Genomic DNA, 24466 nt, shown 5'->3' with positions numbered 1-24466 from the left:
TCATTTTTGGCATACAGGCTGTACCAGGGTTAAGGGTTAAGGGTACCCAATTATTGCCCAATAATGCCCAACTTATGAGCACCCATATGTTTAAGTAAGCTTTCATAATATTAAATTCTTAAGTCTGACGTACACACAAACATTCATTCTATTGGAGGGCAGAATTAGTTTCCTCAGTCGTATGTGCTTTTGATGGCATTCATTACAATACTGTGGAGATTAGAGTTACCACGGAGTGATTTTTGTCTATTTTCTGATGTAATGACAAAAATTGACATCTTTAAAAACAGGGAGCATCCATTACCTGGGGATCGCATGGACTTAAATGTGGGTGACAAGAAAAATTTTAAATAAAAAGGAAAGATATTCATCACCTCCAACCTTACATTGTTAGATGAAAGGGAAACTAAAAATGGTTGCTCATGGCATTTCAATCTTCATAAACAAGGGTTCAGGAATTATAAAGAAGTTGCAACTTGCCTTTAAATTCCAAGTTGACTCTTTTGAAAAGCCATCAATAGAATGAAACGAGGCTAATTTTCTCTTCCACCCTCCCCCATCACACCTCCTCCCCCTCATCCATATCAGTTCGCCAAATCCTCCCTCCTACATCTTCCTACTTATCCCGGTGTTTGTACCAGTATGATTCAGTGCATTATCAAATCAGGTTCCACAGCTTTTCCAGTCAGCTATTTTTCAACTTCAAATTTGTATTGTGAACAAAACGACCAATGAACACATTACAGTCAAGCACAAACCAGTTCTCAACCAAAATGGTCAAGTACGAATTGCAGAAATGAAAAGAGCCATTACCACAGCTCCTTCTAAAATTGGTTGCCTACAGCACCCAAACTCACTCAATACCTCAGCATGTAGCAACCAACTCTGTAAAGTGCCGTTCCTCAAGTGGTTTGGTACAATAGCTAATTTCTTCAATTGACTGGATCACCAGGAGATCCAAGTTTGACAGAAAATGGAAAAAAAATTGATGGTTGGCAGCACTTCTGACAGTATTGCAAAACTCAATCAATACGCAGCTCATAAAAACAGAAAATGCGGTAAATGTTTCACAAATCAGGCGACAACGATAGTGAGAGCAAACATTTAAGGTCAATGACTTTTTAAAGCTCTGAGGCAGATCAGTGCTCTAAAATATTAGATTTGTTTCTCTTTCCACAAATGATGCTGACTAGAGTATTTCAAGAAAAAAGAAATTATTTCAGATTCCTTCCATTCCAAGAACTCAATTGAGTGCACGCGAAACAAGAATATACTCACAGTTCATCCCATTTGATATGATAGAAAAAATTGCGATATGTCCCGACCTTCTTGGATTGCACCGGTTTAAATAGATCCTTTCCATTGTGAGTCAACGAACACATCAAAAAGTATTTCTCAAAACTGAAGGAAAAAAAGATGTACAAAATATCACAAGAACTGCATTTAACTGGAGTATACGTTTCATTACTGCTTGTGGAACAAAACAACATTCAATAAGATTATGTATCAAATTTAAAACTGAAGCGCATGCAAGAATTGTTTACCAAATTCAATAAAATGTAATGAGCAGATTCACATTAAATACAGTCAGGGAAAAAAATGACTGATTTATGAATTAAAAGCTGTTTTTGGATAACATGCATGTTCTTCTTTAAATCTTACTCATTTCAAATTCTGGTCCTCACTCATTTCCTCATTAATACATTGGGATACAATTATGTAGACTGGACTAAGGAAAATAAATTACCTTTGAATCTCTTTCAAATGTCTAAACTCGGTACAATGGATATATTTAAAGGAGTTTGAGAGAAACAACTACCCTGCTCCACATCCCTTCCATAAGTGATCTGTTTCCATCTTCGGTCATTGAGAATTTTGATCAACAGGATTATGACTGGAATACATTTACATCCACATATTCTTCAAAGTACTTTTCCATACATACCAATTTAAAAATAAAACCAATTTTGTGCAACTTAAGATGAAGTCCACATGGAACTGGCCCCAATCTGAATTTACATTACGGTAAAATACACAAGTGAACTTTTTGCCTACTAAATGTTTTCTGTACAGCATGTGGGTTGTCCTATGTAAACCATGCAAAGACAGCTGACTGCATAGTTGAAATAAGGCAAGTTTGCAAACAAAACAAAAATAAAAATCACCTGTAAATGTAATGTATTTGAGGACTTTATGGAAGAAGAACTCCATGGCATTGTGGCAAGAGAAGAGAGGAACAAAGTCTCAATATTTACCTCAAAGGGATTATTCAGAAGCATTTTTATGGTTTTACAATGTTTTAATAAGGAGACCTTCAGGGCAGAACAGTCTCACATCTGTATGCCACAGCAACTAATTCATTCTGAATAGCCCCACTAAAAAGTGCACAGAATAGATCATACTGTTACAAGCACTTGTTTTTTAAAAAATTTTTCAAAGAGAATGCCTGCCATCATATGAAAACCTCCACCCCTGCACAAGTAATGCAGACATTGTCAGGACATCGACTTCTGGGCTCAAAACCCATGACTGACCAGTTTAGTTTCACAACTCTTAGCCCCTTTCCACTCACTGGTTTTAGTAGAGTAGCTGTTGCTGGGAGCTCAGGTAAAGTGAAGCAGCATCGTACTTCCACACCAGCTCTGCAAATAGTGACGGTAGCAAACAGGAGGCAACTGCCAATAATTTGGAACTTCAAGAAAATGGTTGTTAGACATATTATTTGCATGGATACTACAAGGCCAAATTTTCTTGTAACATTTGGATAACTACTTCAGTTACCTTGAGGTTAAGGACTGCATTGAGGAAATGGCACAAGGTATTTTGGATAAAAATGCAAGGTAATTTGAACGGTGTTCAATACTTAGGTACAACAGTTATTTGAATGCAGTACTAAGATTCAACACCTTTCAATTCCCAAATATATTATGTGGCAAACTTGAACTACAAGGAACAACAAAACTTGGCCCCCTCTGACAGTATACATTTCAGATTCCTTTTCTAGCTTTTATGTGATAAATTTGAACACTACATAATAGTTGATTGTTATTTCACACAATAATGGAGGCCATCTTTTTGAATCTCCAGCCCATGTTGACCACGTAACTTTAGTTGTGAACTACATTTGTGAAATGGTGCTCTTAAGTGGAAGTGGTCCCAATTCCATCGTTATTTTTCACTTTGAAAACACAACTTGCTCAAACAAAGGAAAAAGACCTACATTATTGGAGAAGAATTTTATTTTTTTTTCCCTGAGGAAAAAGATGACCAGACTGAGTGCATCTTAAGGAATAAGACACTGAAAATTATTTGAATAAAATTCATTTAAAACTGTTGTGCTGCTGTGATATTATCAAATGTAAATGAAAAAAATGCACATTCCCAGCATTTACCATTTAGATATGCAATATTATTATGTGGTTTCTTCTGCATAGCAACACAGATGAATATAACTGGAGTCAAAAATAAGTCAATTTTATATCATTAAGATCAACTACTCTGGAGTGTCTTTCCTATCATATTACATTAGTTAGGGTACTGCGGAAAAGTCAATTTCAGAGTCAGAAAATAACCAGCCATAAAAAAAGCTCTCAACTGATTCAGTAAAATACTTTAAAATGCATATTAATATACAAGCTCCAATCAACAGAAAACAGCAATCCACATCTGTTTTGCATTTTTAGCATAATGAGGTTCACCAGTGCAATTTTCTTTCCCAAAATGTGGAGACCAGAAGTGTATGTAGGACTCAAGCTGTGATCTAAGTAGTGTTAAATACATTTATACCTCTCCCAGCTCTTACATTTTCTGCTTTGGCTAATAAAAAGGATCATTTATGCCTTTTTATCCTTCTTGTCAACCTGCTATCTTTAAATACCTTTGGATATAGACTACAGGTGTCCATTTCTCCACACTGCTCAGTATTCTCAAATTATTGATTTGCCACATCTCCAGAAAAGTATAAACTTTCACTTCTCTGCAATAAACTTCATGTGCCATTAGTACGCCCAACTGATCTGACAATTATACCTTCCTACTGCATTCTGAAGCTTCCATCCTACATATCAACCAATCAGCCTTTTTTCTATCATCTACAAGTTTCTTTATCATTTCTCTGGCCCCCCCCCATGTTTAGATGGAAAACATTTAAAATTGGTCCAGTAACAAGACTCCTGTGAGATCCCCCACAGAAACTTCTTGCTTCCTGCCATTGAGCCAATTTTGAGCCCAACTTGCAATTCCTCCTCAGATCCCATAGGCTTTTAACTTTTTGGCCCAGCCTTCTTTATAGGACCTTGTCAAAAGCCTTGCCAAATTGTCTTCACTCGCTGTCCTAGTTACTTTAAAAAAAAAGAGATAATCAAACAAAACTGCTATTTAACAAATCTATGCTGAATGACCTTAATTAACTTATGCCTTTTAAAATAAAGTTTAATATACCCTGGGAAATGATTCCAACAATTTTCCCAGCACTGAAGTTAAACTAAGCACCTTGTGATTACTCTGTTTATCCCCTCATTCCTTTACAGCAAGGATACAAAGTTAGCAACCTCCGATCCATTATCAGCGAGGTTTGAAAAATAATGTTCAAAGTTCCTGATATTTTATATCTTGCTTCTTTTAACGGTCTATCACTTTCAAAGTGCTAAACATCTTAGTATTTCCCCTCTTGCTATGTTCATCACATCTAATACTTTTTGTACACTTTCTTATTAACTTAAACATTTGCATCTTCCTCCTGTCTGGAGCAAAATGTACTGGTCCCAAAGTGTCCCAATCAATCAGAATCCACTGCATTTTCAGTGATTAAATTATCCTTACCTTTTCATTTCAACTTGCCACTTGCTAGTCAATTTAAGATAAAATTTGTGAATTTGCACAAGGCTCATCAGAATAAGATAATGGCCATGCTGAAGCTCAGTGATGTCCATTAATCACTCCATGTGACTGACCATTAAAGTTGAAACTCTTTGGTCTTAAAAGTGAACTGTGCCAAGAAGCAAAACACTAAATCAAACATACAACATGTCCCAAAATATAATACTCAACATTTTCTGATAGGATGAATTAATTTAAAGTGGTCTGGATGATGATGATCTAATGGTCTGTACTGAAGACCTTACTTTTGCAGGTTATGTAGAAAATAAGGAGGTTAGATTATAGGGAGGGAAACAGAAATTCCTGGAAAGAGTCACGCATAAAATCGCTGCAAAAACAAGACTCCTGTAAAACCCCTGCAGAAGCTTCTTGCTTCCTGCCACTGAGTCAGTTTGGAACCCAATTTTCAATTCCTGCTTGGATTTTCACACGCTGCAACTCAGTGCCCCTGATGACTTCACCTGTACAACTTACACAGTGAGGGGTAGGGCATTGAGAAAGGCAAGGTCCAAAGGAACACAAGGTGCTCCCATGAACCCCATGGGAGGCAAGTGCAGAAATTGCTGGGGCCCTAGCAGAGATATTTAAATCATCCTTGGTGACAGGTGAAGTACCTGAGGATTGGAGGATAGCCAATGTCGTTTCACTGTTTAAAAAGGCTCTAAACATATATCGGAAATTATAAGCTAGTGAGTCTGACATCAGTTGAGGGGAAAGTTAATGGAAGGTATTTTAAGGGACCAGACATACAAGTATTTGGATAGACATGGACTGATTAAGGATAGTCAGCATGGCTTTGTGCATGGAAGGTCATGTCTAACCAATCTTATGGAGTTTTTCGAGGAAGTTACCAAGAAAGCAGATAAAAGCAAGGCAGAGGATGCTGTTGACTTTAGCAAGGCATTTGATAAGATTCCGCATGGGAGATTGGTCAAGAACGTTCAGTCACTTGGCATTCAACATAAGGAAGTAAATTGGATTAGACATTGGCTTTGTGGGAGAAGCCACAAGAGTGGTAGAAGGTTGCTTTTCTGACTGGAGGCCTCTGTCTAGTGGAATGCCGCAGAGATCAATGCTGGGTCCATTATTGTTTGTCACCTTCATCAATGATCTGGATGATAATGTAGTTAACTGGATCACAAAGATTGCAGATGACACCAAGATAGTGGACAGTGAGGAAGGCTATCATGACTTACAGAGGGATCTGGACCAGCTGGAAAAATGGGCTGCAAAAAAAATGGCAGATGGAATTTAATGCAGACAAGTGCGAGATGCTGCACTTTAGTAGGTCCAAACAGGATAGGTCCTACACAGTGAACGGCAGGGCACTGAGGAGTGCTGAAGAGCAAAGGGATCTGGGAATACAGATTCATAATTCATTAAGCATGGCGTTACAGGTTGATAGTGTCATAAAGAAAGCTTTTGGCACATTGGCATTCAGAAATCAAAGTACAGGAGATGGATGTTATACAAGATGTTGGTGAGGCCTAAATTAGAGTATTGTTGGAATGCAGCAGGCCAGGCAGCATCTATAGGAAGAGGTACAGTCGACGTCCAGACGAAGGGTCTCGGCCCGAAACATCGACTGTACCTCTTCCTATAGATGCTGCCTGGCCTGCTGCAGTCCACCAGCATTTTGTGTGTGTTGCTTGAATTTCCAGCATCTGCAGATTTCCTCGTGTTCGAGTATTGCTTATGGTTTTAGTCATCTAACTACAGGGAAGATGTAAATAAGATTGAAAGAGTATAGAGAAAATTTACAAGGATGTTGCCGGACCTGGAGGAACTGAATTATAAGAAAAGAGTGTATAGGCTAGGACTTTGTTCTTGGGAATGTAGAAAATTGAGAGGAGATTTGATAGAGGTATACAAAATTATAAGGGGTATAGATAGGGTAAATGCAAGCAGGCTTCTTCCATTAATGTTGAGTAGGACTATAACCAGAGGTCATAAGTTAAGGGTGAAAGGTAAAAAGTTTAAGAGGAACATAGGGGGAAACTTCTTCACTCTGAGGGTCATGAGAGTGTGGAATGAGCTGGCAACACAAGTGGTGCCTGCGAGCTCAATTTTAATGCTTAAGAGGTGTTTAAGGTACATGGATGGTTAGGGTATGGAGAGCTATGGTTCTAGTGCAAGTCGATGGGAGTAGTCAGTTTAAATGGTTCAGCATAGACCAGATGGCCCAAAGAGCCCGTTTCTGTGCTGTTCATCTCCATAACTCTATGTGGTAGAACTGAGGAATCTGGGAACACAGAGCCATAGTTCTTTGAAGGTTGTATCACCGGGTAGATGGGGTTGTAAAGAAAGCTTTTGGCACACCGGCCTTCACAAATTAAAGTATTGAATACAAGAGTTGGGATGTTATGTTGAAGTTCTACAAGATATTGCTGAAGGCTGATTTGGAGTATTGTGTGCAGCCTTGGTCACCGTGCTACAGGAAATACGTCAATAAGATTGAAAAAGAGCAGAGAAGACTTAAAAGGATGTTGCCAGGACTTGAGAATCTGAGGTATATGGAAAGGTTGAGTCGGTTCAGACTTTATTCCCTGGAACATAGAAGAATGAGGTGAGATTTGACAAAATTATGAGAGGTATAGACTAAATGCAAGATCAAGAAACCTGGATATGTACATGGATAGGAGAGATATGGGGGCCTATGGCCTGGATGTAGGTCGATAGGACTAGGCAGATTTATAGTGCAGGATTAGATGAGCTGAAGGGCCTATTTTTGTGCTGTAGTGTTCTGTGACACCATGGCTCTATAAAATAAAGGTCACTTAAATGATTGTGAATATATTGTACAATATTAAAACTAAAATGCTTTAAGTGTTAGTATGCTCATAATTTGGAGAGGTAATTTTATTTGAAATGCTTAAGACAACGGTTTAAGATAATCTCTTGATATAATACTTTCATATAATATTTAAAACACATTAATGTTTTAAATACATATCAAGCTAGAAGAATACATTAAGAAACTGTGAAATTAGAATAAATTACTGTTTTCAAGTCTCCATTCAAACAGGCCAATCAATTCAAACATTCACACCCAAGGCTCTTGCAATAATTTTCTGTTCCAGATTTTAAGAGACACTTCTTTTTTTGTCAGGGAATGCACAGAAGGGATTTCAAAATCTAGGTCAAATTTCCTACACTAAACTAGAAAAAAAATGACCAGCAAACCAGGTAACCTATTTGCAGCTCTTGCTCATTTTTTGTTTCAACAAAAGCAGCTCTCTTCTCTACACATTCACATAACTTTTTAAGCACTCCGGTGTCCTGGGCTAATCAGATCTGAAAGGCTGCAGAGACAATCTCATCACCCACCTGCTGACCCAAGTCCCTGGAATCCTATGCGCTGCAAACAGTGTGAACTGCAAGTGTTCTGACGTGGTCCGAGCTTCCTTTGTGCACTTAGTACTCTGTGGCAGATCCTCAGTGGCACCCGGGCTGATGCTAAAAGAACTCAAGTAGAGCTGTAGTAGGTCATAGACAGCCCGTGTTAGGTCATGGATGCTTGCCTTCAGAGGACTTACTGCACGTGAAGATCCTGAAATCAGAGTACATCATGCTTTCTTATTGAAATCCATGCATTGACGTTGTACAGATGTGTTTTAACTTAGCTGAAAGTACTCGGGAAAAATATTACAATGTCACAAACTAAACCATGCAAGTTACCCAAGTTGAATTAACATATAACTTGGATTCAAAAAGAAAAAAAATACCAAACATCATTGTCCACAACATTTCTAAACAGGAAATAAAATTTTGTACAGCATGAATTGTGCTAACAAAGGGCCATTTGCGCAATGTGACGACTGCTATTCCAGCACAAAGAAATCCTTCATTCATGTATCATCACCGCTACATACTGGGCCTGATTGTGCTGGTTTGTGGTTGATGCATTTTGTAGAGAAATGCGGGCTGGATGCGGATCACGGTTCCATCTCTGTGCACTTCAATACGGGAGTATATAAGGCACTGAAAAATCAGATAGTGATATACCTGATCTTCCATTCCACCACAGGAACTATGAGGCTACAAGACAAAGGAGAAGAGTTTGCCCATTTGGCCCATTGAGTCTATTCCACCATTCCATCATGGCTGATATCATCACTCTCAATCCTATTCTCCTGCCTTCTCATAATCTTTCACGCCCTGACTAATCAAGAACCAGCAACCTCCACTTTAAATATACTCAATGACTCAGCCTCCACAGCTGTTAGCAGCGATGAATTCCACAGATTCACAAAACTTCATAAAGAAATTCCTCCTAATTTCTGTTCTAAATGGATGTATCTCAATTCCAAGAGTTCTCAATCTGGGCTCCATGGACACCCTCGGCTAATGCTAGGGAGTTCATGGCATGAAAATGATTGGGAACCCCTGCTCTATTCTAAGGCTGTGCCTTCTGGTCCAAGACTCCCCTATTGTAGGAAACACCCTCTCCATGTCCACTCTATCCAGGCCTTTGAATATATGATAGGTTTCAGTAAGATCCCCCTCATTCTTCTAAACTCTAACCAGTACATGCTCAGAGACATCAAACACTCCTCAAATGTTAACCCTTTTATTTCTGGAATCATTCTTGTGAACCTCCTCTGGACTCTCTCCAATGCGAGCACATTTCTTCTTAGATAAAGGGCCCAGAACGGTTCACAATACTCCATTTGCATTATTTCCAAGAAAACTGATAATCCTATTATCTCCTTCCCAGTTTTGAGGCATTAATTCTCTTTCTCTTTCCATGGATATAGTCTGCCCTGTTCAGTATTTTGTGTTTCTATTTTAAATTTAGTTGAAACAGCTTGTCTCTGCAAATTGCAAGTAAATGCTCAAAAGGTCATATGATGTATCATACTTCTACACTTAATCACGATCTGTTTGTACAAAAAGAATGCTCTGTTGTTTTGTGTAAAATACAAAACAATTCATAATTAATCATTGAAAACAACATCCAAATAACCTATGCAATTGTGAAAACAGTGCTGTTGACATCAATACCTTGGAAAACTGAAAATAAAATCCGTGCATGTTCAATTGGAATAATGCATTTTTTAGAGTTTGTCAGGGATTCATATTTCTGGGAATAAAAGACAGTTTTCCAGCTGACTTGCAACATTATATTTACATGGTACAAAGGTCCCAAAATACAAAATTGCACACATTTGTTTGCTAACTGGGTAGCTAAGGAGAAAATCTGTCAAAATCATCCCTAACAGCATAGCCTCTCTGGCACTAAGTGAATTACATTTTAAATACATATATTTTGCTCTTAAGGTGACTTACCATTTTTTGCAACATTTGTTGAATCACCAGTCTCTTTTGATATAACCTATATTTGAGAATGCATTATAATTAGTCTCTGAAGTTAAAATGAGATGGTTCCTTTTGTTACTTGTGAATTGAAATCCAGGATACACTAAGAAATTGAATATTGCACAATGTCAGATTCCCTTCACTTGTAAAATAACGGAGTCAGCCCTTTAATTTCAGATTTATCTCAGTGGTCTGAATCCTTTGCTTAAAAGCTTGGCTAGCTCCCTTCCAAATTACAAGGTTTCTATTGTGTAACCGTGCAGAAATTCTAGACTCCCAAACTAGGGTGTAAGTCCAAATATTCTGCATTGTAGATTGCTGCTCAGGATAGAATGACATCCTACTTTTTGGACTTGAGCCTAGTGGAAACTACAAAGTTCTGGAAATCTCACAAAGTTATAGAAGGGAATCTACCTGCTAAGCAGGAACTCATTCATTTTGCTTCAAAGATTCAATTACACGTGAATCTTCCTAGTGTTTTAATGTTTCACTTCCATTTTAGGTTCAAGAAGAACTTTTAACTTTTAAGAATTTTGAATACATGTGAATGTCATAACTATTCATATCCCTCAACAGTTTGTAAGCTGCGGCAGGATTTAACTGATTCAATTTTTGCGCTCAAATTTAAAATTAAGTGCATTATCAAAGTACATCTATGTCACCAAATACTACCGTCAGCCTCATTTTCTTGCAGGGATTCACAGTAAATAGCAATAAACAGAATAAGATCAATGAAAAACCACACAAGATAGAGACAGACAAACGACTTGGATGCAAAAGACAACAAACTGTGCAAATATAAAAAGAAAATAATCATAACAATAATAAATAATAAACAATAAATATTGAGAACACAAGTTATAGTGTCCTTAAAGTGAGCACATAGTCTGTGGAATCAGTTCAGTGTTGGGGTGACTGAAATTATCCTGACTGGTTCAAGAGCCCAATGGTTGAGGGCTAATAACCGTTCCTGAACCTGATGGTGTGGGACTTGAGACTCTGGTACCTCTTTCCTGGTGGCAGCAGTGAGAAGAGAGCATGCCCTGGGTTGTGGTGAGTCCTTGATGATGCGGCTTTCCTGAGACAGCGCTCTTCGTAAATGAGCTCAATGGTGGGAAGGGCTTTATCTGCGATGGACTGGATCAAATCCAATACTTTTTGTAGTTTTTCCCCATTCAAGGGCATTGGTTTTCTCATAGCAGGCTGTAATGCAGCCAATCAGCATACCCTCTACTGTGCATATATGGAAGTTTGTCAAAGTTTTAGATGATACGCCAAATCTGCGCAAACTTCTAAGAAAGTAGAGGTGCTCTCATGCTTTCTTTGTAATGGCGCTTACGTGCTAGACCTAGGACAAATCCTCTGAAATGATAACACTGAGGAATTTAAAGTTGCTGAGTCTCTCCACCTCTGATTCCCCAATGAGGACTGGCTCAAGGACCTCTGGTTTCTTCCACCTGTAGTCAATGCTCAGCTCCTTAGTCTTGCTGACATTGAGTGAGAGGTTATTGTTGCGGCACCATTGAGCCAGAAACCTCCCTCCTATATACCACCCTTGATTTGGCCTGCAACAGTGGTGTCGCTGCAAACTTAAATATGGCACTGGAGCTGTATTTAGCCTCACAGTCACACATATAAAGTGAGTAGAGCAGAGGTTAAGTACACAGCCTTGTGGTGCATCTTTGCTGATGGTGATTGTGGAGAAGACATTGTTGCCGATCCAAACTGACTCAGGTCACAAGTGAGGAAATTGAGGATCCAGTTGCACAAGGACAGGTATTGAGACCTAGCCTTTGGAGCTTATTGATTAGTTTTGAGGGGATCATATGAAGAGCACTCTAACGTATGCATTTTCACTGTTCAGGTCTGCATGTAAAGTCTGGCAAAACTTTAAAGATTAGCTGTGAGCTTACCACCTAGCAGAAGACTGTGCACGAGTATGTGGTCATGGTAATGGTGGAATGTTTAGAAAACGCACAGGGCAATCTGAGCTTCGGGCCAATCTAGATGGTATGATATGTACTCAATATTAAAGCTCCCTATGCTTACTGACTACTTTTACGGGACGAAAAAAACACAACTCTTCTGAGGATCACACATTTGATGGTTGTTACTGTGACGACAAACCAAGTTATCAGAAGATTGATACTGATGAAAGAGATAAGGGAGACAATGGAGAAGCATTCAAAATGTTAATGAGAGAGGAGAGAGGTAATGGAAAAGAAACACAATTAAGAGTATTGACAGACCGGTTGTTTTGAACCTGAACTGTTTGAAGTTTGATGGATAGGCGATACCCTGACAGGGGGATAAAAAGAACAGGTTCGCTAAGGCATGACACCAGGAGATCACGAGACCCTGGAAGAGTGGTGTGCCCCCACAAGTTGGTGGGAGTTTGGAGGTCTGGCCGCGGGAACCGACCATAGGTGCACAGGGTGAAAAGGGACGATCGGTGGGAACTTGGTGTGTGTGTCTGCCCTTGCCTGGGTGCCGGGTTCACTGCGGAAGAACGGTCGTATCCGGAACGGAGGGGTCACAGTCGGTGACTATAGCGGGATAAAAGACATAAAAGGGTTCGCCCCAAAGCTAACTGCGAGAACATCAAAGGTCTGTTTGAAACAAAAATTTGCATACTCTGTCTCTCCAATGGCACAACAGCGATTACTGCGAACTGTACTAAGCTGAACTGAACTCGGTATCACTTGAGACTGATCATTTTACCCCTAGACTGCGATAATGCTTGATTGATTCCTATTACCCTAGTTTTGTGTATGTGTGTGTTATCATTGCTAACCTGTTGCATTTATATCCGTACAATTAGAGTACTGTGTTACTTATTTCTTTAATAAAACTTTATTAATTTCTCTTAAATCAGACTCCAATTAAGTGGTCCATTTCTGCTGGTTTGGCAACCCAGTTACGGGGTACGTAACACTACAGAAAATAAATGGCTAGAAAACATAGTTAAAGTGAAAATTTTAAGCTCCTCTGAATTTCAATTTTTTTTTAAGGAGGTGGCTTCAGAAATAGGGATGCAATACAGAAAGTTAATCATTTTCAGAGGAGGTGTTCCCATCTGCTGAAATCAAACTCAGGACTTTCAGCTCTATACCTTGTTGCTTGGTTAAACAACAAAGAAAATGTGAATTGAGACAGCTTTGCCCGAAGTCTTTACGTAAGTTAGAGTCGCAGAGCAACATAACATAGATGCAGATCCTTTTCCCCATCAGGTCCAGCTGACCAGTGTGCCCACACAATTTCCGGTATTTGCCCCACACTCTCTAAGCCCCACCCCTCCACATACCTCCCAAGTGCTTCTTAAATGATACTATTGCACCTGCCTCAGTCATGACATTGGGCAGCTCAACCCATATAGTTACACTCCTCTGTGTGAAAGGCCCCTTACGTCCCTTTTAAACCTATCCCCTCTCATCCTAAATCTATGTGTCACTTTGGGAGGACAAACCAGGGCAAGACTTACATAGTGAACGCTCGGACTTTGAGGTATGTGGTAAATCAAAAGGACCTGAGAATACAAGCCCATAACTCATTGAAAGTGGCATCACAGCTAGATAGGGTCATAAACAGAATTGCGCACAGGAATTGGGATGTTGTGCTGAAGTTGTACCAGACAATAGTGAGGCCAAATTTAGCACATTGTGCAAAATTCTGGCCACCTACCAACAGGAAATCTATCATTAAGCTTGAAAAAGTGCAGACATTTACAGAGATGTTGCTGGGACCTGGGTTACAGGGGAAGATTGAATAGTTTAGAACTTTATTCAATGGAGCACAGGAGAAGGATGGGAGATGTAACAGAGGTATACAAAATTATGTATAGATTGGGTGAATACATGCAGGCTTTTTCCACCTCAGGTTAGGTGGGACTATAACAAGAAGTCAAAGGTTTAGAGTGAAAGGTGAAATGTTTAAGGGGAATCTGAGGGGGAACTTCTTCCCTCTAATTACAACATATGGAAGGCCAACACAAGAGTGAAAAGGCAATTCCATATGAATTTAAAAACACAATTAGTTGCAGAACAGTTGTGGCAGGGTTTGAATGCTATCACCTCTTACAAAGTGAAACCAAGCAGCAAAGGCATTAATAAGGCTTCGCTACCAGATGAGCTCCATGCCTCTTATGATCGCTTTGGTCATCAAAACATGGAGGCACCTTCGAACTCCCTCAGCCTCTGATGACCCTGTGATTTCAGTCTCTGAGAATATTCTTCAGGACAGTGAACTCATGGAACCTCCTCCTTCCAACAATATGGCAGCGCACTCAGATGCAGTGGCTTCTATGGGGTCAACCAAAGGTGTTATGATCCTTTTAAAATGTATTTTTCACATTCACTGCGTGGCCTCTGTCGTAGTGAGCGCTAGGCCTCAAGTCACGGTCTCACCTCTTTGCAGCCACCCAGGGGCAGGCGCTGGAGTCTGCCACATCACTGGAGTGCCAGAGGCGGTGTGATGCAGCATCTAAGCTGGAGTCGGTAGTGCCCTTCAGTCTTTGTTGACAGAAGACAAGCTGTATTGAGTCTGACTGCAAACGTCTGCAACATTCATGGACTCAGGGACTTGGACTGTATTTTTTCTATGGCTATATTTTTCTGCAACCTTACATGTTCCTTGAGCTGTGTATGGCTGTTGGGACTGTGTTTTGTACCTTAGCCCCAGAGTAACATGGTTTCATTTGGCTGTATTCATGTATGGTCGAATGACAATTCAACTTGAACTTGAAAGCATCTGGCCCAGATGGGGTACCTGGCCGAGTACGAAGGACCTATGCTGATCAACTGACTGGAGTGTTCTCCAATATCTTCAACCTCTTGTTTTGGCAGTCGGAGGTATCACCTGCCTCCAGTAGGCTTCAGTTATACCAGTGACTAAGATGAACATAGTAACCTGCCTCAATGACTACCATCCAGTAATATTTACATCAACTGTGATGAACTGCTTTGAGAGGTTGATGATGAAATATTAACTCCTGCCTGAGAAACAACTTAGATCCGCTCCAATTTGCCTACCATCACAACAGGTCAACAGCAGATGCCACTTCATTGGCTCTTTACTCAATCCTGAAAGATCTGGACAGCAAAGGTGCATACATCAGGATGCTCTTCATTGACTACAACTTGGCATTCAATACCATCATCCCCTTAAAACTAATCAATAAGCTCCAAGACCTTGGCCTCCATACCTCCTTGTGCAACTGGATCCTGAATTTCCTCACTTGCACTCCAGTCAGTTCAGATTGGCAAAAATATCTCCTCCACAATCTCCTCAAGGCTATGTGCACAGCCCTCTGCTCTACTCACTTTATAACTCTGACTGTGAGGCTAGGCACAGTTCCAAAACTACGTTTGCTGACGCTGGCTGATTCAAAGGTGGCAACAGGAATCAAAGGAAGGAGATTGGAAATCTGGCTGAGTGGTGCTATAACAACAACCTCTCACTCAATATCAGCAAGGCCAAGGCACTACTTGTTGACTTCAGGAGGGAACTGGAGGTCCATGAATTAGCCCTCATTAAGGTATCAGGAATGGAGAGGGTCAACAACATTAAGTTCATATGCATTACCATTTCAGAGGATCTGTCCTGGGTCTATCATACAGTTGGCCCTCCATATCTGCGGGTTCCGCATCCGCGGATTCAACCAACCGCGTATTGAAAATACTGTTCAATACTGCTATCCAAAAGTAGAGCGTTCCTATGAAACCTTTCGTAAGCCGACCCCAAAAAATAGCCTACCAAATTATACCAAATAACACATAAAACCTAAAGACCATAAGACAAAGGAGCAGAAGTCGGCCATTCGGCCCATCGAGTCTGCTCCACCATTTTATCATGAGCTGATCCATTCTCCCATTTAGTCCCACTCCCCCGCCTTCTCACTAACATATAAAGTAACACTAACATATAGTAAAAGCAGGAATGATATGCTACTAGCAAAACCAATAGTAACATCAGCAGCTTTCAAGATTCTTTCTCTCTGCATGTAAATAGTACGAATGGTGGACGCAGGCAAGTTCAACGCACGCACAGTGTCTTTATTTTGTTCACCATGATCGAAACGCTTCATTATGTCCAGTTTTACGCTAAGCGTAACATCCTTACGAGCTCTCTTAGGCTTTTCTGATACCCTAGGACACAACTTGTTAACGGATGCACAAAATAAATCGAGATAAATTACTCTCACTGCTCGGGGTGCGCGCTGCCTCTATAACGGCGGGCTGCAAAACAAACGCTGAATGCTATTTTCACTTTTAGTAACACCCTTACAAACTCTCTTAGGCTTTTATATAAGGGACTTGAACATCCGCGAATTTTGGTATCTATGGCGGGGGGGGGTTTCCCAGAACCAATCTCCTATGGATACGGAGGGCCGACTGTATAATGCCATTATAAAGAAAGCATGGTAATGCTTCTCCCTTAGAAGTCTGCAAAGATTCAGCATATCTAAAACTTCGACAAACTTCTATAGATGTGTGGTGGAGAGTAAATTGACTGGCTGCATTATGGTCTAGTATGGAAACACCAGTGTCATTGAACATAAATGTCTGTAAAAAAGTAGTGGATACGGCCCGGATCATCACAGGTAAGGCCCTCCCCACTGCTGAGCACAATCTATATGGAGTGTTGTGGCAGTACAGCAGTATCCATGAGCAAGGAAGCTCACCACACAGGCCATGCTCTCTTCTCACTGCTACCATCAGGAAGGTGGTACAGGAGCCTCAGGACCCACACCACCAGGTTCAGGAACAGTTATTAACTCTCAACAGAGGGGTTAACTTCACTCAGGTTCACTTGCCCTATCACTGAACTGTTCCCGCATATTATAGACTCACTTTTAAGAACCCTTCATCTCATGTTCTCAGTATCAATTGCTTATTTACTTTATTATTATTGTTATTGTATTTGCAAAGCTTCTTGTCTTTTGAACATTGGTTGTTTGTCCTGTTGGGCACAGTCTTTCATTGATTCTATTGTTTCTTGTATTTACTGTGAATGCCCACAAGTAAATGAATCTCTAGGCTGCATGTGGTGATGCATGCACTTTGATAATAAAGTTACTTTGAACTCTTGCTTGTGCGAAGACCCAAATCCCTACAATTTGCCTATCAACACAACAGGTCTATAGTGGATGCAGTGAAGACTGCACGTTCAGCCCACTGGTCTACCCTCTGTACACTCATGGCTGTGTAGCTAGGAACACCTTAGGCCATTGATAAAATCGCTGATGACTCTATTATTGATGACAGAATTTCAAATACAAATGAAGAGGTGTACAGAAGCTAGATAAATTGGTTAATTGAATGGAATTGCAATAGCAACTTTGCACTCAATGCCAGGAAGACCAAACAATTGATTGTGGACATCAGAAAGGGGAACACACACCAGTACTCAGAGGGGTCAGCAGTGTAAAAAAAAGGATGCGCAGCTTCAAATTCTTTGCCATCATCATCTCAGAGGATCTATTCTGGGCCCAATACATTGATACAATCATGATGAAGGCATAGCCGCTGGTATATTTCATTAGGAATTGGAAGAGATTTAGTATGTGACCAAAGATACTAGCAAGTTTCTACAGATGTGCAGTGGAGAGCAGTCTGATTGGTTGCATCACTGCCTGGCACAGAGGCTTGAATGCACAAGAACAAAAGAGGCTGCAGAGGGTTGAACGCTCAGCCACCTACATCACGAGCACCTTCAAAAGAAAGCGCCTCTCGATGGCAGCATCTATCATTAAGGATCACAACCATCTGATCACGACCCCTTCTCACTGCTACCATCAGCACGGTGGTACAGGAGCCTGAAGAGGTACATCAATGCTTCATGAACAGCTTCTTCCCCTCTGCCATTAGACTTGTGAATGCTTCATGAACTCATGAACACTATCTCACTATTCCTCTTTTACATGTTGTTTTGTTGAAGTGCGCATGTGTGTGTGTATGTATGTATGTATGTGTGTGCATATATATATATATATATATATATATATATACACACACACACACACACACACACTTTTTTTAAAATGCCTTGCATTGTGCTACTGCCACAAAACAAGAAATTTCCTGACATATGAGAAGTGGTAGCTGCTGGTTCAAATGCACCGCATAAGAGAAGTTTGGGTAGGTACGTGGGAGATGGAGCTATTGCCTGTATGCAGATAGGTGGGACTACAAAAAACCACGGTGGAAGAGACCAGAGGGCGCAAAGGGCCTGCAACACTGTAATTCTAGTTTTGGAATCCTCTAACATGGGGGGAAAAAACGTATAGCATCCATCTTATCCATACTTTGCACAATTTTAAACAATTCTGTGGGGGGGGGGTCCCTCATTCTCCTATATTCCAAGGAGTTAAATCAGAGCCTGGTCAATTTCTTCCTGAAGCACAAGCCCCCCTTCTCCTGGCAAATCTGGGAAGCAAACTGGCAAAGTTCTAATGATATGTGGGGCTGGTAGGTTAATTAGACACTGGAAATTGCCCCCAGTTTGTAAGTGAGTGACTGAATCTGAGGGAGATGATGGGAATGTGTGGAAGTATAAAATGAAAGTAGTATAAAATCACTGAAAATGGGTATTTGATAGCGAGCACAAAACCAATAGAGTAAAGGGCCTACTTCTGTAAGACTATGCTGGAAAATTAAAAAAAGACAGCAATTACTGACTTACAGTGGCTGCATGGTAGCGTAGTGGTTAGCACAACGCTTTACAGTACATGCGACCTGGGTTTAATTTCCACCGCTTCCTTAAGGGAGCCTGTACAGAATATTTCATGGAACAATTGTTTAACCACACTATTTGCATTTTATATCCACTGAAAGCAGTTTGCTACTCAAAGAATATTGGAAATTGAGTTTACAGTACTCCCAGTCTGCTAGGCAATCATATTTGCATCTAAGATCACTACAATCTCTCAACTTCAAGTGACCGATCCTGTGTACCAGCTTGGCAGCAAGTTTTAATTGTTGTTGCCATTGTTTATGACTGATGCTGTACACAGGCTCCACCTCAGTGATCGAGAGAGATCAATTATTATGACTGATCAGCCATCATGGTGACGCAGCTCCCAGCGAGGGGATTACCAATGAGCAGTGCTCTTCAACAGTAATTAAGGTTAAGCAGAAAGTAAATACTCTGAGACAGCCCAGTGCCTTTACTGAAATAAATTACGTTTCAGGTTAAGTTGATTAAGTTCAGCTTAAGATAATATTATTAGTCAGATGTTGTGAATCGTGCGATTAAAATTGCAACTTAAATTCATTAATGGCCACCTGATTCAAAGAGATAAAGGGTGATAAAAAAAATTCTGCGCTCTGTACTGCCAAAAGTTATTTTGTCCTTGGGCGTCATTTTCTGCACGTCCTCCCCTGCACGCACTAGGTTTATATTTGATAAGTAAGCTACACTATTTGAACACTAATCAACAAAACGCCTGTAGAGTCACATGACTTTAATACTAAGAATGAGATAACAAATGTAGCCAATTGAATGATAAAACTCCAGCAGGAATCTTCAATTATTTCAACTGCCAGGAATTCTGCTAATGAGACAAATTTGGTGTGGGAGAAGAGAATTTTCTTTTTTTTCCAGCACAATGGATTAATTTAATGTGCATGCAAATATCTGGTGATCTTACCTCAGCAGTTTTACTTTTCGGTAGATTAACAACCCGTTTTAATTTCTTCACAGCATCAGTGACTGCCTTGGTCTCCGTACCATCCAATGCACTGCAAATGTCCTTCACAGACTGAATAATCTGTTCCACCATTCTGTACTGCTTTCCCTGGTTAAAAATTAAACAGCACAGAAATGTGGTAAAGTTCAGGAAGAGAAAGCTAACATTACAGAGCACCTTCAGCATCAAAGAAATTACTCAAGAAAATGTTAGGCAGTCCAAGTCCACATTTTATTTCACAATAAATAGAAACACATCATCAAGAATGTTGGTCCACATTTTCAAAAAAAGATTGGAATACAATCAGCTGCATTAAAATGTCAGTAATGCAAGCATGAACACAGGATAAATCATGCCTCTTTGTAATAATATTCATGTTAAGCACTTGTTTCATTTGGCTGATAGGGACAGAGTTGGCTGTTAATAATGGCAGCTCAAACTAAATTTTTGCCAATTTTCTTTCATCTCAGAAGCCTTAGAAGTTATAGTGTCTGTGACCTGAACCATTAACTGTTTCTCTTGCCATAGATGATTGCTATCTGTTTTTACTTTGGAAGTCTTTATAATCAACAAATGCAGGGAGGGAAAATATGCTAATAGTGCACATTGTTTGAACCAGCACTATGGAAAGTAGACCAATATGAGAGGAAAATATATTCCAACTACTTTGCAATAATTGCTGGAACAATGGGATTTTCCAGTTAGTGGACTACAAATAATCATCAAGACTGAAAAAATCTTCACATTTTGCAATGATTCTCAGTCAGGGAATGTGTTACTTTTAAAAATCCCTTCTTCACAGCAAAGATTGCAGATCACCTTAATTAGGAAACTGGAATGGGGAACAAACTTTATCCCAAATTCTCTTTAGTCTTCCATTTATATTATCAGAAAAGCAGACCTCTTAACCACAGACTTCACCATACAAAAGTGTCCATTCAGTGTATGTGCTCACCTATTTGGATTTTGGGAATAGTCATCAGTCCATATCATTGTATTGAACCAGTAGACTGAATTTTGAATTTGTATTAACATAGTTTACCTCTTGCATTAGAGCAGATTAAAATGTAAAAAATGAAAACCCTTGTTCATACCAAATTAATACTTACTTCATTTTGAAGGATTGCTTTTTCCCTCTTATGATAGACTTCCAGGAGTTCAGCAAGACGTTGCCTAGGCAATCAATACAATGGCATAAGAAGTAAATTTATAGATGTTCCAGAAAGAGCTGATTTGATGCTGAGGTGAATAAATTAATATTTTTTACCTTGTCGTAATTTCTTTGAAGGGCTTTTCCAACTGATAGAGATACTTTGTAAAATCTGTAGGCATCTCATCATCTTCTGCCTATTCATTATATACATACATATCAATACATTGCTACTTCTAGTGGGATTAAACATCTTGATGAACAAAGTGACTGACAATATGTGCAAATGTTTTATCTAATACTTTACAATGGATTTTGCATTCAAATTCATAATCTCACTCCTGGTATATCTTTGCAAGTGGCACAAATGCTACACCTGCCCATTCAGCTCCTCCCTCACCTCCATTCAGGGACACAAATAGTCCTGCCAGGTGAGGCAACAATTTACCTGTGAATCTTCTGGGATTGTCTATTGTATACAGTGCTCCTGATGAGGCCTCCTCTACACTGGTGAGACCCAAAGTAAACTCGGGGGCCTTTTTGGCGAGCACCTGCGCTCTATCCACCTAAAGCAGAATTTCCCAATGGGCAACCATTTTAATTCCTATCCCTACTCCTGTTCTGACTTGTCAGTCCATGGCCTCCTCTTTGGCGATGACGAGGCCACTCTCATGGAGAAGAAGCAATACCTCATATTCCATCTAGTTAGTCTCCGGCCTGATGGCATGAAAATCGATTTCTCCTTCCAGTGAGTTCCCCACCCCCTCCTCTAATCCCCACACTGGCCTCTTACCACGTCTCTGCACTTTCCTATCATGTCCCCCGATGCCCTTCCTTCTTCCTTTTCTCCCATGGCCCACTCTCCTCGTCTACCAGATTCCTTCTTCTCCAGCCTTTTACCTTTCCACCACCTCATGTTCCTTCTGCACTCCCCCCCCAAATCTTTTTATTCTGGAGTCTTTCCCTTTCCTTTCTAATCCTGATGAAATGTCTCTGCCTGAAACGTCAAATGTTTGTTTCATTTTCTGACACGCTGAGTTCCTCCAGGATTTTGTGTGTATTGCTCATAATTCGATACAAGCCTTAATCCTGGTGATGAAAAATTGAATGGCTAAAGGATATGAACAGCTACCCTCATCTGAAATCTGTTTGACTCATTGATTACCTATGCTTATTGAATTTCAATGTTAAATAATATTCACTTACATGATCTCAGCCTTCTCCCACCAATCCCCAAAAAAAGAGTTGTGACAGTTGTAAGGAAATTAAATTATTGAGTAACATCCAAAGGTGTCACTTGTCAAATGTCTCAAGGTTGCATAAAGCCTATATAAGGTTGTTGTTAGCAATTTTCATTCAAAAACAGTTTCAAATTGTAAATTGCTGACTTCAAAACCTGGTTCAGCACTAAAATTCACAAAAGTCAGACGATGCAAGGAAAGGTGAACCAAAAGCAATTTGATCTGAAATTGGAAATATATGTCAAGAAAAAAATCTGTTGGTTTAATTTTAGATAAAGCTGAAATATTATGTTCAAAGTTTAGGTGAAATTTGAAGAAATGATTTAGGGAAAATCCTTTTTAAGCTTTATAAAGGTTGCTCCTGATTTTTTTTGAGAGATCTCTGTTGAACTGAAATGTATCGATCTTGCCAAATAAAACACTTCTTCACTTGAAACCAAAGATCAACATCGGGAACCAGGAGTTCAGACATAGTGTAGTTGTACATGTAGTGAAGTTTCCAATTATAACGTGCTCTCAAGAGTCTTTTTCGTGGTTTAATCTACAAATTATACTTTTGAGGCCATCAACACATGATACTCAAGCAACACTGTGCCAGGCTCAATTCAGTTTACATCATAAAATATGCTTACACTTGTTTGCATTTAGAGTCTACATTACCACAAAATCATTTTGCGCGATCCAAAAGTAAATACACCATCCAATGAACTGTGCTCACCGTTCGGGCCAGAGCTCTGCATACTGTATTGTGGCTTAATAGCTGCAGCTTGATTTCAGTGTCACATTTTCGGCAGTTCTGAATGTACTCGTGGCTTCCTAAGCAGTGTTTACTGCACAAAGCAGAAAGAAGCCTCAGATATTTCAAATTAAATTTAAGGTATTCTGTTAAAAAAAAATCCTTGGTGGAGACATTAGTAGGTGCACCTTCAAATAATTACTCAAAAAGCAGCTGAATAAGCAACTAACTCTCATTCACAGCCTACAGCTTAGCCTGTAAGTTGCTATCTTAGAAAACGTGTCCAATTGAATGGAAATCCAAAGACCATTTGAACTGTTCACAACATGAACCATAAACCAAATACTGCACTTTACTTTGTTCCCTGTAATATTTCACTTTATGGCTGGTGAAGTCATAAGACCATAAGACATAGGAGCAGAATTGGGCCATTTAGCCCATCGAGTCACTCCGCCTTTCCACCATGGCTGATTTTATTACCTCTCTCAATCCCATTCTCCTGCCTCACGCCCCCCACCACCCCCTGGTAATCTTTGACATCCTGACAAATCAATAATCTACCAACCTATACTTTAAAAATAATATATGACCTGTCCTCCACAACCATCTATGACAATGAATTCCACTATCCTCTAACTAAAGAAATTTTTCCTCATCTCTGTTCTAGATGGATGTCCTTCTATTCTGAGGCTGCGCCCTCTGGTCCTAGACTGACACACTATAGGAAACATTCTCACCCTATCTAGGCTTTTCAATATTTGATAGATTTCAATGAGATTGACACCCCCCCCCCCGTCTAAACTACAGCGAGTACAGGCCCAGAGCCAAACACTTCAGACATATTAACCCCTTCATACCCAGAATCATTCTTGTGAACCTCCTCTAGACCCTATCCAATGCCAGCACATCGTTTCTGAGATAAGGGGTCTAAAATTGGTCAAAATACTCCAAATTCCGTCTGAGCAATGTCTTATGAAATATCAGCATTACATCCTTGATTCTCTTGAAATGAATGCTAACATTGCATTTGCCTTCCTTATCACTGACTCAACCTGCAAGTTAACATTTAAGGAATCCCGCACAAGGACTCCCAAGTCTCTGCGCATTTGATTTTTGAATTTTCTCCATTTATAAATAGTCTACTCCCTTATTCCTTCTACCAAAGTGCATGACCATACATTTCCGTACACTAAATTTCACCTGCCACTTCTTTGCCCATTCTTTCAATCACTCCAAGTCTTTCTGTGGACTCCCTGCTTCCTAAACACTGCCACTCAACTTATCCTCATATCATTGACAAACTTGATCACAAAGCCATCAATTCTGTCATCCAAATCATTGACATATAAAGTGAGAAAAAGCAGTCATAACACTGACCTTGCCGAACACCACTCATAACTGGCAGCAAACCAGAATAAGCCCCCTTTATTCCCACTCTTTGCCTCCTGCCAGTCAGC

The 24466-nt window shown here is 39.9% G+C and overlaps 1 protein-coding gene across 2 annotated transcripts in view; it reads right to left on the bottom strand.

Moving 5' to 3' along the window:
• pik3c2a (phosphatidylinositol-4-phosphate 3-kinase, catalytic subunit type 2 alpha) overlaps positions 1 to 24466 on the bottom strand; it is a 152901-nt gene that overhangs the window by 47164 nt on the left and 81271 nt on the right. For both annotated transcript variants that reach the window (XM_072272476.1, XM_072272475.1), the window contains exons 6-12: positions 22992 to 23103; positions 21150 to 21229; positions 20992 to 21055; positions 19844 to 19990; positions 10168 to 10213; positions 8206 to 8428; positions 1279 to 1401 (exon numbers count right to left, since the gene is read on the bottom strand). In XM_072272476.1, the coding sequence (XP_072128577.1) occupies positions 1279 to 1401; positions 8206 to 8428; positions 10168 to 10213; positions 19844 to 19990; positions 20992 to 21055; positions 21150 to 21229; positions 22992 to 23103 (795 nt within the window). The remainder of the gene's footprint in view (positions 1 to 1278; positions 1402 to 8205; positions 8429 to 10167; positions 10214 to 19843; positions 19991 to 20991; positions 21056 to 21149; positions 21230 to 22991; positions 23104 to 24466) is intronic.

The sequence above is a fragment of the Mobula birostris genome, chromosome 11 (genome assembly GCF_030028105.1).
Source record: "Mobula birostris isolate sMobBir1 chromosome 11, sMobBir1.hap1, whole genome shotgun sequence".
Taxonomy (NCBI): Eukaryota; Metazoa; Chordata; class Chondrichthyes; order Myliobatiformes; family Myliobatidae; genus Mobula; species Mobula birostris.
Note: the sequence above shows the minus strand (reverse complement) of the source record. Positions and strands in the feature narration are given on the sequence as shown.